This window comes from Strix uralensis, chromosome 5 (genome assembly GCF_047716275.1).
Source record: "Strix uralensis isolate ZFMK-TIS-50842 chromosome 5, bStrUra1, whole genome shotgun sequence".
NCBI lineage: Eukaryota > Metazoa > Chordata > Aves > Strigiformes > Strigidae > Strix > Strix uralensis.
The window spans coordinates 76461513-76474831 of record NC_133976.1 but is presented as its reverse complement, the minus strand read 5'-3'; the positions used below and the strand labels follow the sequence as shown (position 1 = coordinate 76474831).

The window sequence follows — 13319 nt, the reverse complement described above, 5'->3', positions numbered from 1 at the left end:
TTTTTTTAAATAATTACTGGTTTTGCCATGGATTTGCTAACTTTCTTTTGTTCTTCACATTAATCCATCTCTGGTCAAAACTGCAGATCCGGTAATTCTTGCTCACTGGTCTGTTCTGTTCCCACAGAGAACAGCATGTGCCTCTCTCTAAGTTGAGACAGGGTTCAACAGTGTTGTTATGTTTCTCCCATCATGGACTCTGTTTTGCATTAGGGCCCAGCCCTGCTGGGTTAACCTGTCCTTGGTAGATCTGCATCTGTCCTCTTGAAAGCAAGTGGTGATCTTTAGGGAGGGATTTTCAGCAGTACTTCTCATTTGTCTCTTTCCCTGTTTGAGCCAAGGGGAGTTTTACTGTTGGTCCTCAGTGTGTACAGGGCTGGGCCAAGAACAACTAGTTTGAGGGAATCCCACCCCAAAGGTTCAGTCTCTGAATGGAAGCTATCTGAAAGGTCTTCCCCTTCCATGCATTCCCAATTGCAGAAGACTGCTGTTTTAGTAGGCAGAGTCCTTTCTGAAGTGGGAGAACTGCTGCCTGTCTTCCCTGACACTCTTCTCTCTAAGGCTGCATGTGCTTACTGTTATATTATTTCATTTCTATGACACTTGCAGAAATTACAGGGGACAGGCCCACTCATCCTGACAGAGGAGGAGAAGAGAACACTGATAGCAGAGGGGTACCCAATCCCTACCAAACTGCCCCTGACAAAAGCAGAAGAGAAAGTGCTGAAGAAAATCCGCAGGAAAATAAAGAACAAGGTAAATGTTAGTTAACTTTGCTGGGTAATTCTTACTCGTCCTGCATTAAAAAAATGCTGCAACAATTCTGTAGTAATGGTCTGTGGTACTGTTGAATGCTATAAGATGTCTTTTAATAAAGTGTTTTTCTTTGTTCCTAAACACATGCATCAAATTGTGTGTCACTGTGACAGTGTGCCTCTGTCCAGCTATTTACCTGAACACATGAACAATAGAGTACTTAGCAAGCAGGGTATCAAGTTGCTGTTGCTTGGCTCCATTTTAAAAACAGTACAATCCTACCCTTATGGTAGGCAAAGACCTATATTCTTTCCATGGTGATGAAGGTGTTCTTTTCCACTGTTTCACGTTTTAAAATCTGACTGTGTATTTCAGTGCCTTAGTCTTTTGATCACTGAAGTCCATGACTTTTAAATGAATGGTTGATACCAAGGCTGTGAAATGCCCTACAAGTCTTTTCTTTCTTCCAACATGAGGAAGAACCTAGTGATAGGGAGGAAAGCTTTTTTTTTTTTTTCAGACCTGTCCAGCTCACTTGTTCTAGTGGATATTAGCACATCTTTGAAAGTTAATGCATTCTGTTATTGGTTTTGCAGATAGAGGTGTAATTTGCCCACACTGACTTGGAATTTGGTCTTGTAATATATATTTTTTTAAATTTTTGGAAGTGACCTCTTGCATTTTGCGTACCACTTTCATATAATCAGACTCATTTATACAGGAGGGATCTCTGGAGGTCCTTTGGTCCAACTCCTTGCTTTGAAAGCACAGTCAGTTTAGAGCAAATTGCTCAGGGTCTTGTCCACTTACGTTTTCCTGTCTCAAAGGGTGACGAGTCCCCAGCATCTCTGGGCAACCTGTTCCCGTATTAGGCTGCCCTTGTGGTAAAACCAAATAAATAGAATTCTTAACGTCTAGTTGGAATTTCCCTTGTTGCAACTTGTATTTGATGCCTCTTGCCATTTTGCTGTACACCTCTGAGAAGGCTCTGACATCATCTTCACAATGCAAGATAGTTGAAGACAACAATAGGATTCCTTCCTTAGACTTCTCTTCTTAAATCTGAACAAACCCAGCTTTCTCTGCCTTTCCTGATATGTCATGTGCTTCAGCATGCTTATTAGAGCAGTGGTCCTCCTCTAAGCTGGCTTCTGTACATCCAAAGTATTGATTTCAGAGCCACAAACTGTACACTGTATTCAACTGTGGTCTTGCAGGTGCTGAGTAGAGGGGAAGAACCACTTCTCTCTCAGCCTGCTGGCTACGATCTTGTTAATGCAGACCTGAATCTGGTTGGCCGCCTTTGCAACAGGGGCACATTGCTGACTTATGTTTGACTTGTTCATCAGGACCCCCAAGTCTTTTTCTACAAAGCTGCTTTCTAATGCATGCGTGGGCTTTTCCTCTCCCAGATGCAGGACATTGTCCTGGGATCATCTTTTAGTATTTGTCCTAGGATATTCTCTCCAGATGAATGTGATTTACTTTTTAAGGTTAGTTCTGTAAGAGCAGGGAATGATCTTTTTCCTACTACTGAGAGGAGCACTCATGCTTCAGGATGTGGAAACAGTCCAACTCAGTGCTTTGCTTGCCAGAAATAGAAATGAGAACAGCATGGAGGCTTGAATCTAATCACGTCAGGACTTTTTACCAGTTTATTAATTCATCTCTGATGCTTTTTTTTTTCTATGCAAATATTTTGTGTTTTTCTTCTTTATTCCTTAGATCTCTGCCCAGGAAAGTAGAAGAAAAAAGAAAGAATACATGGACAGTCTGGAAAAAAAGTAAGCCAGCCTCCTTCCTGTTGCAAGTGGGCCAATAGCACTAGTTGCTGGACTGGGAAGGGATCCAGCTGTTGATGCTGGGACTGTGTCGTGCACAGAGTGCCAGCTGCCATCTCGTGGTTATGACTGAGAAAAGCCCCTTCTTCTGGCTTCTGCTTGTACGTGTGCTGGGGTGCTGCATTCATAACTGTGTCTGCCTGCAACACGTTGCTAACATGCCAACAAAGACTTTACACCTTAAATAAGGCAAGACCCATCTGCTGTTGGCCTCCCCCTCATGCAACTCCGTTGGCCTAGTAGGTAGGCAGTGTCCAGGGAAAGGTGGGTTCAGAGTGAATATATTCTGTCTTCTAGTGTAGATGGAGACAGAAATAGGAAGCAGGTGAGTCAAGACTGCCTGGGAAAATAAGCAGGACGCAGGAAAACAGCGTGTGACCCATCGACTTCCTTTAGTGAGGAGACAAACCCCCAGTTAGTGATTTATATCCCAAGTTAATCTTTCTTCCAACAGACAAGTATTCTAGTATTTCTCTTCTGCACTTCACCAGATGGATCTTTTAAACCCCTTGTACTATCTTTGGTGATATCCTTGATGTAATTTCTTTTTTACTTCTTACCTCTTTATGGATGAGTGTTGCTTTCTCAGAGTTACTCTTGTGAAATGCCACCAAATACATACAAATATCAAAGCTATTTCCCTTTACTTTTTTCCTTGAAGCTATTTCATCTGATCATGTTTGTCTTTTTAGGAGTCCTAACCAACTTTAGGGGGTTTCCAGGGGCAGTGTGGAAATGAGCACTATCTTGGAAATGAATCCTCCTGGCTTATTAACCTCCCTAAACTTGAAATTCGAATATCTGTTTTCAGAAGTGTGGCATTCGCAAAATTGCTTGGTGCCTCATCCTAACAATGAAATGCACACGTTGAACACCTTTGCACAGAATACTTGCTAACAACATAAATATAGCATGTTCTGTGACTTTTGAAGTATCTGTCCCATGGCCTGATGCACAGAGAATGTCTGAGCAGTTGCTATATCAAGGGGCAAAAAGTAGTTACGGCCCATCCTGAGTGATCTGCACCTGCTGGGATGTAGTTGAGCAGTGTAAGAAGGTGCTGCACAGCTAGTAGTATTTTTTGCAATGTCTTTTACACCAAGAAATATGATTAAAGATTATGACTTAAGTTCATTGGTGTAACTCTGCATTAAATGTAGGCAAGATCATAGAGCTGTCTGTGAAAGCAAGTTTAATAAATAACTGATTTTTTACATTCCTCTTTCTTTGTGCTGTCTCCAGAGTTGAGACTTGTTCAAATGAAAATAGTGAGCTGCGTAAGAAGGTTGAAGTCCTGGAGAATACTAACAGGTAAGGTACAAAGGGAATAAAACAAAGCTGTAGCATGATATTACAGTGAAAAGTGAAAATTGGGAAGTTAAGAGATCAATTGAAATGTGAATTACAGCTGTATCTGAGCTGGTTAATGTCAAAGAAAGATGAGGAAGGCCAGTTATCGTGACTGCAGTGTGATGTAAAGCATAGAGGCTTTGATGTCAGATCTTAAACTGTCTCACTAGCCTGTGGTGTGCTTGAGAAACCTTTTAGCACTCTTCTTTGAGTTCTTTCACTGCCCAGGGAAACCTGATGAGTGATACATAACAAACAAAACTACAGCCCAACTCTCCAAATTGTCTGTTTAGTGGAAGACTGTTTAGACAGGAGACCTTGACCTGGAACATGACACTTCCAGAAATTACAGTGCTGAAGCTCAAGAATCACTATTAATTCCTTCTGGACTATGAGATGTCATTGCAATTATTGTGCACCCTTCTAACCATCTCACACCCCAGAATTTCCTTCATTTGGAGGGGGAAAATCAAATTCTTGTTTATTCATTTCTGAAGAAATGGGTGACTCAGTGGTGGCTTTCTCAAAGGACACATGGCATAAAATGTTGAACAGCTGAGCTTTTAATCAGATGTTAGCTGAGAGTGAGTGTCAGTCATGGCTTATGCTTGGTGTGTTCTCTAATGATGGCAAATTCCAGTGAGTAGGTACTAGATAAGCCCACTGTTAACACCGTCTAGTTAGAGGCATTTGTAGTGTTGGTTGAATATTACCACTGAACATGATGGTAGCACTGAAGTGTGGGAGGAGGCTGGGTTTTGAAGATAAGACCCACGATCATGGAAAATGGCCCTAGAGCTTGTCTGGCAGCCAGTGTATTGCTAATTGAGTGGCATGTGTTGTTTCTAATCTCCGGATCCAATCTCTAATTTCATGGAGCCAGACCCTGTAGCACTCTAATTTGCTGGAGAGTGTCTCCCACACACTGCTCATGCATAAAGACATCTGCTGCTTGTTTGAAGAGAGCCAAGCCATTTCTGTGCCTCTTGTATCTTCCTCCAGGGTTTTACATAAAAGAACCAGGAGTTGTTCTGTAGGTGTAGAGTAGTGTTTTCTCTCTCAGGATCTGTCCCAGGAGGTGCTGAAGGCCAGCTGCTCTAAGGAGGGGTGCAGCTGTGGATGAACCACTCAGAGACAACATGTTGTCAAGCCTAGAGTTGTTCTCCTTAGTTCAGCTGAATTTGGCCAGCTGTTCTCATCTGAGTTGATGTGGATGCGGTCATGAGAACAGCTTTGTTGGTATTGTCCATCCTTTTAGACAAGGCCTTTAGCATCTTCTCTATTATTTGATGTTCTTAATTCTCTCATGCTAAATTCTCTAAAAATATTCAGCTAAATGATATCTCCAAATCCTTCATACCTTAGGCATGTGGGATGACTTGCATTGTTTTCTTTCCTCTGCAGTAGCACTGATATTGATTTGTAATCTCCTGCAGAGGAGCAGATGTTCCTGACCCTCTGCACAGACATTCTTTTAATTCATGTCCATGCTGTTTTGGCTATTTAGATGCTGAGAAATTTGTAAAAGTGCCTGCTTTTATCAAGCCTGAATTATGTAACATACCACATTATGTTTTTTTGTCACCTTAACCCCAAAGAACCACTTTTCTTATTTAGTGTATAATTGTGCAACTATCTCATTCAGAGAATGGTTCCAGGCCCTTGTTTAATGTACATTATCCACTTCCTACGGTGAATTCAAAATGTCTGACTTCCTCATTGGTATTTGAACAAAGCCTTGATGTGGCATCCAGAAAATGTTCAAATGTTTCAGAACTTGTCTTCATAGCATCCTATAGCTGGTACTTCCATGTCCTATCTACAGTCAGGAATCAAAGTCCAAAGCAGTGATGGTCAAAATTATCCAGTGTCAATTTATTCTTGGATGCCCAAATTTATATAGTTAGGACTTTATTTCTTAAAGTACCTAGCACACAGCCATACATACATCTATCTTATTTAATATGCCCAAAGCAGAGCCCCAGTTGACTTCAGTTGCAGCTTTCAATGCAGTAAAAAATGAAGATGTTGTTGAAAGTATTATCTAAAAGTAGAAAAACAAACATTAGAGCTGTTCTTTTGTTGTGAAAAATTGTAAGAGTGGAAGAAAGATAGCAGGAAAGTAAGAGCTGTGATTACATGTAAAAATGTTAATGCATTCAAGTGTAGATGAAGACAAAGCTGGTTTTTTACCTTGTTGGAAAACTAGGCTATAGTTGCTTACCTAAAAGTTCATGCACATGTATGTGCTGTCAGTCGGTATCATGTTTTTATAGTCTGGCTGGAGTTGAGAGGAACTGAAGGGCAATTTCCAAAACATACAACTATTGAACAGTAGAGTTTCCTTTCAGTATGTGCAATCAGTTTTTTAGAGCATGTTATTCTATATATAGAACACATTTGCACAGATACATACCTAAGACTTAGGGAAACCCTGTTTGCATTTCAAGATCTGGCTCCAAACCATGGAAACACTAGAATTTCTTCTGGTAAAAATCTTCCTACATTATTCTCAGTAACATGAAAAAATGTAGAAGAGTCTTCCCTGAGAGCCTGCCTTAGCCTGAAATTCTGGATCTGAAAAGATGTAATGTAAAAGGTGCAAGTGTGGTCAAAAAATTTGCATACAGAAGCATCTCCCTTGACATTCATGCATCTTAAAAGGCAAGGCAGGAGGCGGGGATCAAGATGCAGGGGAGTTTTTAATTCTTAATACTCTGAGTGGGTGACTGCAGCATTTTTGGCATCTTTAGTATTAGAACGCTAGCATATGTTTCCTCTCCTAATTTATGTGACTCAGTCCCTTAAAAGAAACCCATCCAAGTTCCTTTCTAGGCAGTTTTCTCAAAACTAAGGAAGCACAATATTTCATGCATATCTGTTATGTCTTGTAGCCACAAGTGAGCCAGGCTCTCATTGGTTTGAGTAGCATCTGCACATGTGGGGCACTGCTGGCTGAGAAGGCAAAGGGTGTGAGAAGAGGCTGGCACCAAGAGTTGAACTGACTTGTCCTAGTCACTGAGAAAGCTTGATCCGCTCGTGTTTTGGCACTGGGACCAAAGGCAGAAACTGCCAGTGATCCAGGGGGTTGAATACAGTCTCTGATACCAGCATTGTCTAGCTGGGAGCCGTGGCTATTTGGGCTTATAGGCAGTATTGAAACATCTGGTACTGTGTATGACATGTGAGAAGTACTTTTGCTTTTCACTTCTGTTGAGTTGGTATTTATAAATATATCGATGATCACTTTTCCTGGAGAAATGATAGACATAAGATCCAATTAGCATATGGTTGAGAGTGTCACACACATACACTGCGTGCAGGTAGCTACTAGAGTTGCTCCCATGGAGTAATGACTAGCAAGTCGTGTAGGTTTCCACTCTGACAGGCACCTTAAAGGCAATGGCTTTCTAAATACAATTGGGATGTTCTTCCATTTCTCATGCTCCTGCTCACGCTGTTGTTACAACTCCCAGTCATCTAAAGGTCAAGTTGTGTAACAGTCTGACCCACCAAGGGTTTATCTGTACCAAAGCTGCCAGACTTCACTGATTTGCTTGGCTGTTCCTTTGTTTGAGGCTGGTAAAGTCATTTTACCAAGTAATTTTCAAGGAGTGAAGGATCTAGATTTAAGTTGCAATAAGATATCTTGCACTTCATTTCAGACCATGGTTATAATAGTTGACAAAGCGTGGCAGCCCTGGAGCGGCTCCCTGGAGCAGGACAGTGTTTTTTATGCTGGAACATCTTTGATGAAAAACTGCTGGATTTTTTCTTTGTAATTCAAATGAGGAAAAATTGTGGATTTTTTCCTGCTTTGAGATATTCTGGTCTTTCAGTGAAAACCTTACTTTGGGATTTGCTCTCTTTCCTACAAATAGGACAGGCAGCGAAGGAATCTGTGCGTAGAGTTGGAAGACAGAACAATTTTTCTCTCTCCTTATCAAAATTAGGTTTTATTCCTGACAAAGTAGATACATTTTCCGGAAAATATTGATCAAAATAAACAGTGTTTGGTGTCCCTTAGAAGCTGTCTTTTTTTCTTTGAATTGATGTTGGATTTTAAACATAAACATTGACTTGAGGAAGCCTCCCAGGTGGCTAGGTCCTGGAGTGACATATTTTCTCTCCTTAATCAAAGTGTCACTGGAGGCAGAGGGGAAGCCTTGGCTTGTTCCTTACTTTGGTGGTGAAAGGGGCTTTTCTAAAGATGAATACGTGAATGTGCACACAAAAACAAGACATCACAGGCAGTGAATTTCCTGTCACTGTGTGGAAGGGAGAGCAGGAGTCTTCAGTCACTTTACAGCTTTCCTATGAGGTGCTTCCATTGGCAGAGAAAAGCGTGAAAGCAGGTTCACACCTCCTACGGAGGTGACCCTCTAATTGAATATCACTGGGAAATGTGTCAGACACAGTGAAAATAATCCCTGTGGGTGCAAACCCCCTTATGCACGGCTGTCTTGGGATTGTATTTTCTCCTGTTAGGACTTAGCCATAGGCAGTGTGTTTCACTAAAAGCATTCATGGTCTTCCTGCTGCTATTTAGAGGGAGCATTGTAGTTTAATGGAAGTCCCTGTTCTGCAAAGCAGAGAGCTGCTCCTTTTCCCTGACTGAGTCCAGATCATACCTGCAGCTGTCCAGTAACAATGAAGACAGGTTTTGCATGGGAAAAAAGATCTTTTGACCTTGGAATCCAGTCTTCCACCATTCCAAATTCAAATAGAGAATAAAAAACACCAAGGAGTGTGCCCCATTTCGGCAGTGTCAGGGTAAACTGTTATAATCTCTGAACAAACTTGTTTCTTACTCTTGCCTGGGCTCTTGCTCTTAGTTTGAAAATGCTCCTGTAGCCTGTCAGCTCCCAACACTGAGTCCTTGTCTGTTGAGAAGATGACAGTAGTTCTGCTCAAACAGATAAATTACTTGGGGGAGAAAGACATTTTATATGAAGGTAGTTGGTAAATAAGATGGGGGATGAGTCTTCTGTGTATAGGAGACCTCAGAATACCTGCCAAATTATACTCTCCAAGAAGAGTGTTTTGGAATCAGCTGTCTGGGCCCACTCTGCCCAGAAGTTTTTTTAAATTCGACACAAAAAGGCAGAGATGAGCAAAATGAGGAGAATTGCCTCTTCTCTGTTGATTTCCTCACCAGCCATTAGCTGTTTTCTCACTGACGCCTCCACAAAAAGTGGCAAGAATGATCAGCATTTCAAGGCTGCTGCTGCTGCCAGCCCCCGAGCTGGGGAGGAGGAGAGGTCCTTCCTCCTCACTCTGCAGAGCTCCTCTATGTCGAGCCCAGTGACTCAGGCCTGAAACGGGAAAGATTTAGTCTTCTATAATAACACAGAAATTGCAGGGTTAAAAAGGCATGGCTATATAACATAGTTGGTGGCATATGGTGGGAATACTGTATGCAGCACGATCTGTGCTGGAAAATGATGTATACCATGTACACGAGTCTCTGTGAAACCTATGCCATGTAGTGGATGTGAGGAGGAACTGGGGAGAGATGCAGAAGGGAGCAGGGAATTATGATGGTCTCATTTACATGACTTTTTTGTTTTACAGTGTTTTCATCTCTTAATTTGTCTGTGGTCTCTCTAATAGTGAATAAAGGACTGAATTAGACAAATCACTGTCTTTTTTTAAATACCGAGTTGCAGAATAAACCATGCTCTCAAGAGCATGCAAGACATCCTTCCTTAATAAGTTGAGAAAGATCTGCTGGCCCAGATAAATCTGCACTGTGAGCATGCTTGTGCTCATTTCATAATGCATTCCTGAAGTCCTTGAATTCATTAGACCCTAATTAGCAATGAGCATTGATGATTAAAAAAATCTATAATAATAGGCAGACAAGTGTATATTGAGCTGTGAAGGTACCTCTGGGTCTGTCCTACAATTAGCTTTTAGCCAGTTTGATCTTAAAATAATCCGTCTATTTTCTCTGACATCCTGACCTTGCTTCTTACTTTACCGTTTGACATCACAGCTTCCAAAGCTGTTGCCTGGAGTTTTGTGGGCGTTACCCTCTGCAATAGATTGTGAGATTTACAGTAGAAGTAAAAAGTAAAATTGGAAACAAACAGCAAAGTTAAGATCTTGATGCAAAATTGTATTATATTTGTATTGTGTCGAGGACAGACATTTGGGTTACTCCTTGTCTGTTAAAAAGCTTTAATGAGAACAAAATTAAAACTGCTATGAAAACCCTGTATCAATCATTCTTTGAGATAATTTCCCATTTAAGTAACTAGTATTCTGACTGTAGTAATATATGATGACACAGCAGAATAAAAATGGCCAGAAAGACAGAAGAATATTTTCTTGATCTGGGACTGTTGACTGCAGCCAACTACAAAAGAACTGCCATTGAGGTTGGGACATCTGAAAGACACAGAATAGCTACTTCAAGCATCTGTGATTTTTGTCAGCTCCTGGAGGATTTAGCAAATAGCAATAAAGTGCTTTATTTAATAAATGGATTTGAAAAATGGAGTCTGTGACTATGTCTGGCTTTAAGACCTTCTCTTTGGAAGCGGTCCAGCATGTGGTCCAAACCACTGTAAAGCAGCTTTTCAGAAAAAGGAGGTAGCCGTATACCTCTCTCACCAATTAGAGCAGTTACAAAAACTTGCTCCTGCACCTTTTCAAATATTGGCAAAACTCCTGATGAATTCATGACATAGAACCAGGTCATATACACATGACGTCACCTGCGTATAGAGCAGTTTTAGTTGTTCATATGTTTACCAGATTCATTTCTTGTAGAAACACCGAAAACATATTTATTTATAAGACTCTTCTGAAAGTGCTGAAGAAGTAATTGTTCGGAGACATCAGTTGAGAGAAAGGCAGATCTTTTTGAAAGGTCCAGTGCTCATACAAGTAAAAATCTTGTAAAACTAAAACCATTCCTTGCTACTAACTTCAAGGGGAGGATTTTAGTGATCTGTACACCTTGTCATAAATGCTGTATTATTGCCAGGTGTGGAATTTGAAGCAAAAAGCTGTTTAACTAGCAAGTAGATCAGTGCATTTGATGCTTGTCTGTTGTCTTTGCTTTCCAGAACACTTCTGCAGCAGTTGCAGAGACTCCAGGCCATGGTTGCTGGGAAAGTGTCCCGTTCATGTAAGGCAGCTAGCACACAGACAGGGACCTGTCTTATGGTGAGTGTCCCTAAAGCTGGGAATTGTAGGGTAATGAGAATCTCTGTCCACTGCTCAAAGGCACATCCCTTGTTCTGCAAAGCCCCTCACTTGCAAATTCTCAGCTTGGGAAACTTCTCTTCATAATTTGACAATTAATTTTGAGGTAGGTGAGACTCACGGATGATGAAGATTAATGGTTGTGGGAAGGCATTAAATTCTGGACCTGTGCTTTTGATTGGGTGCTGCAGTGATGAAAGAAGGAGCACTGCTCCTCTGAGAGACCTGTTTTATTATTTCCTACAATATTGTATGTGAGAAATAGCGTCGAGGATTGTAAAATGAAAACGAGGGTGACCTTTGATGCTTGGTTCTTTTGATACCAGTAAAAATAAACTTGCCCATCCAAATAAAAATATGACTAAGGCTGTAAATCTACCTCTGTCCTATTTCAGTAATAGTAGTCAGGATAAGAAAAGGATTAGAATGGAACTTTGCCCTTTTCCCTCCTTACACTCAGCCAGCAAGTTCCCTTTATATCAGTGCTATAAATTGATGAAAATTATTTTCAAGGCCTAAGCTGTTCTCCTAGTCTGCTAGCCTCTCTGTCACTTTGAAGGAAGACTGGGGCCAGCAGCAGAAATAACCTTGGAAATTCCCGACAGTATCTGTAAAACACACATGGTGACTGTGTCTGCTTTTCAACTTTGGGAGTAAATAAGGCGACAGGCCAAAATGGTGGCAGACATTGAAAACAAACTCCAGCGTTGAAATCTGCCCTTTAAAACACTGAAATGTTATTGTATATGTGCCTTTGCTAATAGACACCGTATGTAGTGATGAAAATAGCCTCAAATGATCTGTTTTGAAAAAGTATCTGATCTACCTTGTGTTGACTCTTAGTTGTGATGGGCGCAAGTGGGTCAGGAGTTAGTGCACTTACCTCTTCTGCATCCTCCCGTTGCCAGATGGTGGTGCTGTGCTTTGCAGTAGTTTTTGGCAGCTTCTCTCAGAGCTATGGGCCGTATCCTTCTGCTACAAAGATGGTGTTGCCCAGGCAGCATTCCTCTCCAGAGTCCTACACAGACGCCATTGGTAAGTGACAGCTATCCCAGTCTTGCTCCTTGCTTTGTTGTGCTTCAGCACTTGTTTTCCACCCTCATCCCCAACCTCCTCCTCAAGCACCTCTCGGTCCTTAGCTGGCCATTCCTTGGTATACCTGTGTTTGTCAAAGGATAGTTTGGCAAGCTATGCTGATGGCAGCAGACTTCAGAAACATGGGCAAAACCTTTTCCTCACTAGCCTGCTTGGTGCTTCTGTTTATAGCAGTTTTGTTTCTGTTTATGAAACTAAAGCTAGTGGTCTGTAAGAGGTAGCAGGATTTCTACTTGGTAGCAAATGTTCATACTGTTATAATGTGCAACTGATTATCAGCTGCAGTTTCCTTTGCCAGTGTCCACAAAAAGTCCAAGGACTGAGTGGGAAACTGTTAGTATTATGTACCTGTAATGAACCAATTGCTTTCAACATATATTATCAAAGTGATTGTTTCATTTTGTTCTTGTTTTGTGAATAATTCAGAGCTTTTTGATCCCTGCCCTGGACCATCGCTGTGGTGTCTTTCATCAGCTATCAAATTTCCAGTTAATCACTAGGAAAAGAAAAGACCTTTGCAGCTTTAGTTCTGCTCTGACAGTTTCTATTTCCTGAAATGACCAGGGCTGTTCTCTGACCTGCCTGTTTCTCATCTCTTTTTGCCTTCTGTCTTTGTATACAGTGAGGTCAAGGAGTCTGCTAATTTATGAAGAGTCTCACCAGCTGGAGGAGTCATCAAGCTCGATCTCCTTTGCAGATCACAATGACAGGCAAGGAGACACTTCCAAGTACACGACACTGTCCCTGGAAGCCATGGCAGGGACACAGCAGGATGATATCATGCAGTTCACAATAGCCAACGAGACGAGGCTAGAGAAATCGGTGCTGCTGGGCCTGCAGCAGCACAGGTGAGTGCAGGGTGAGCTGCTTGTCGTGCTGGTGTTCAACATCACTGTCATTTGTGCCTGGAGACGGGCAGTAAGTCTAGGGGCTCAGCTATGCTGGGCACTGTGAAACATGAAGTATGAGTTTGGTCTCTATCTGGAGAGCTTATAAACAAAGTTATTGTTATTCTGGAGAAGTGGTTGCAACAATATTGTAGTAATACAGCTACCGAACTCA

At 41.5% G+C, this 13319-nt stretch overlaps 1 protein-coding gene across 2 annotated transcripts in view; it reads left to right on the top strand.

Annotated features, from left to right (window-relative positions):
• CREB3L2 (cAMP responsive element binding protein 3 like 2) overlaps window positions 1-13319 on the top strand; it is an 83700-nt gene that overhangs the window by 62819 nt on the left and 7562 nt on the right. For both annotated transcript variants that reach the window (XM_074871785.1, XM_074871784.1), the window contains exons 6-11: window positions 610-756; window positions 2482-2540; window positions 3840-3908; window positions 11024-11123; window positions 12071-12197; window positions 12880-13105. In XM_074871785.1, the coding sequence (XP_074727886.1) occupies window positions 610-756; window positions 2482-2540; window positions 3840-3908; window positions 11024-11123; window positions 12071-12197; window positions 12880-13105 (728 nt within the window). The remainder of the gene's footprint in view (window positions 1-609; window positions 757-2481; window positions 2541-3839; window positions 3909-11023; window positions 11124-12070; window positions 12198-12879; window positions 13106-13319) is intronic.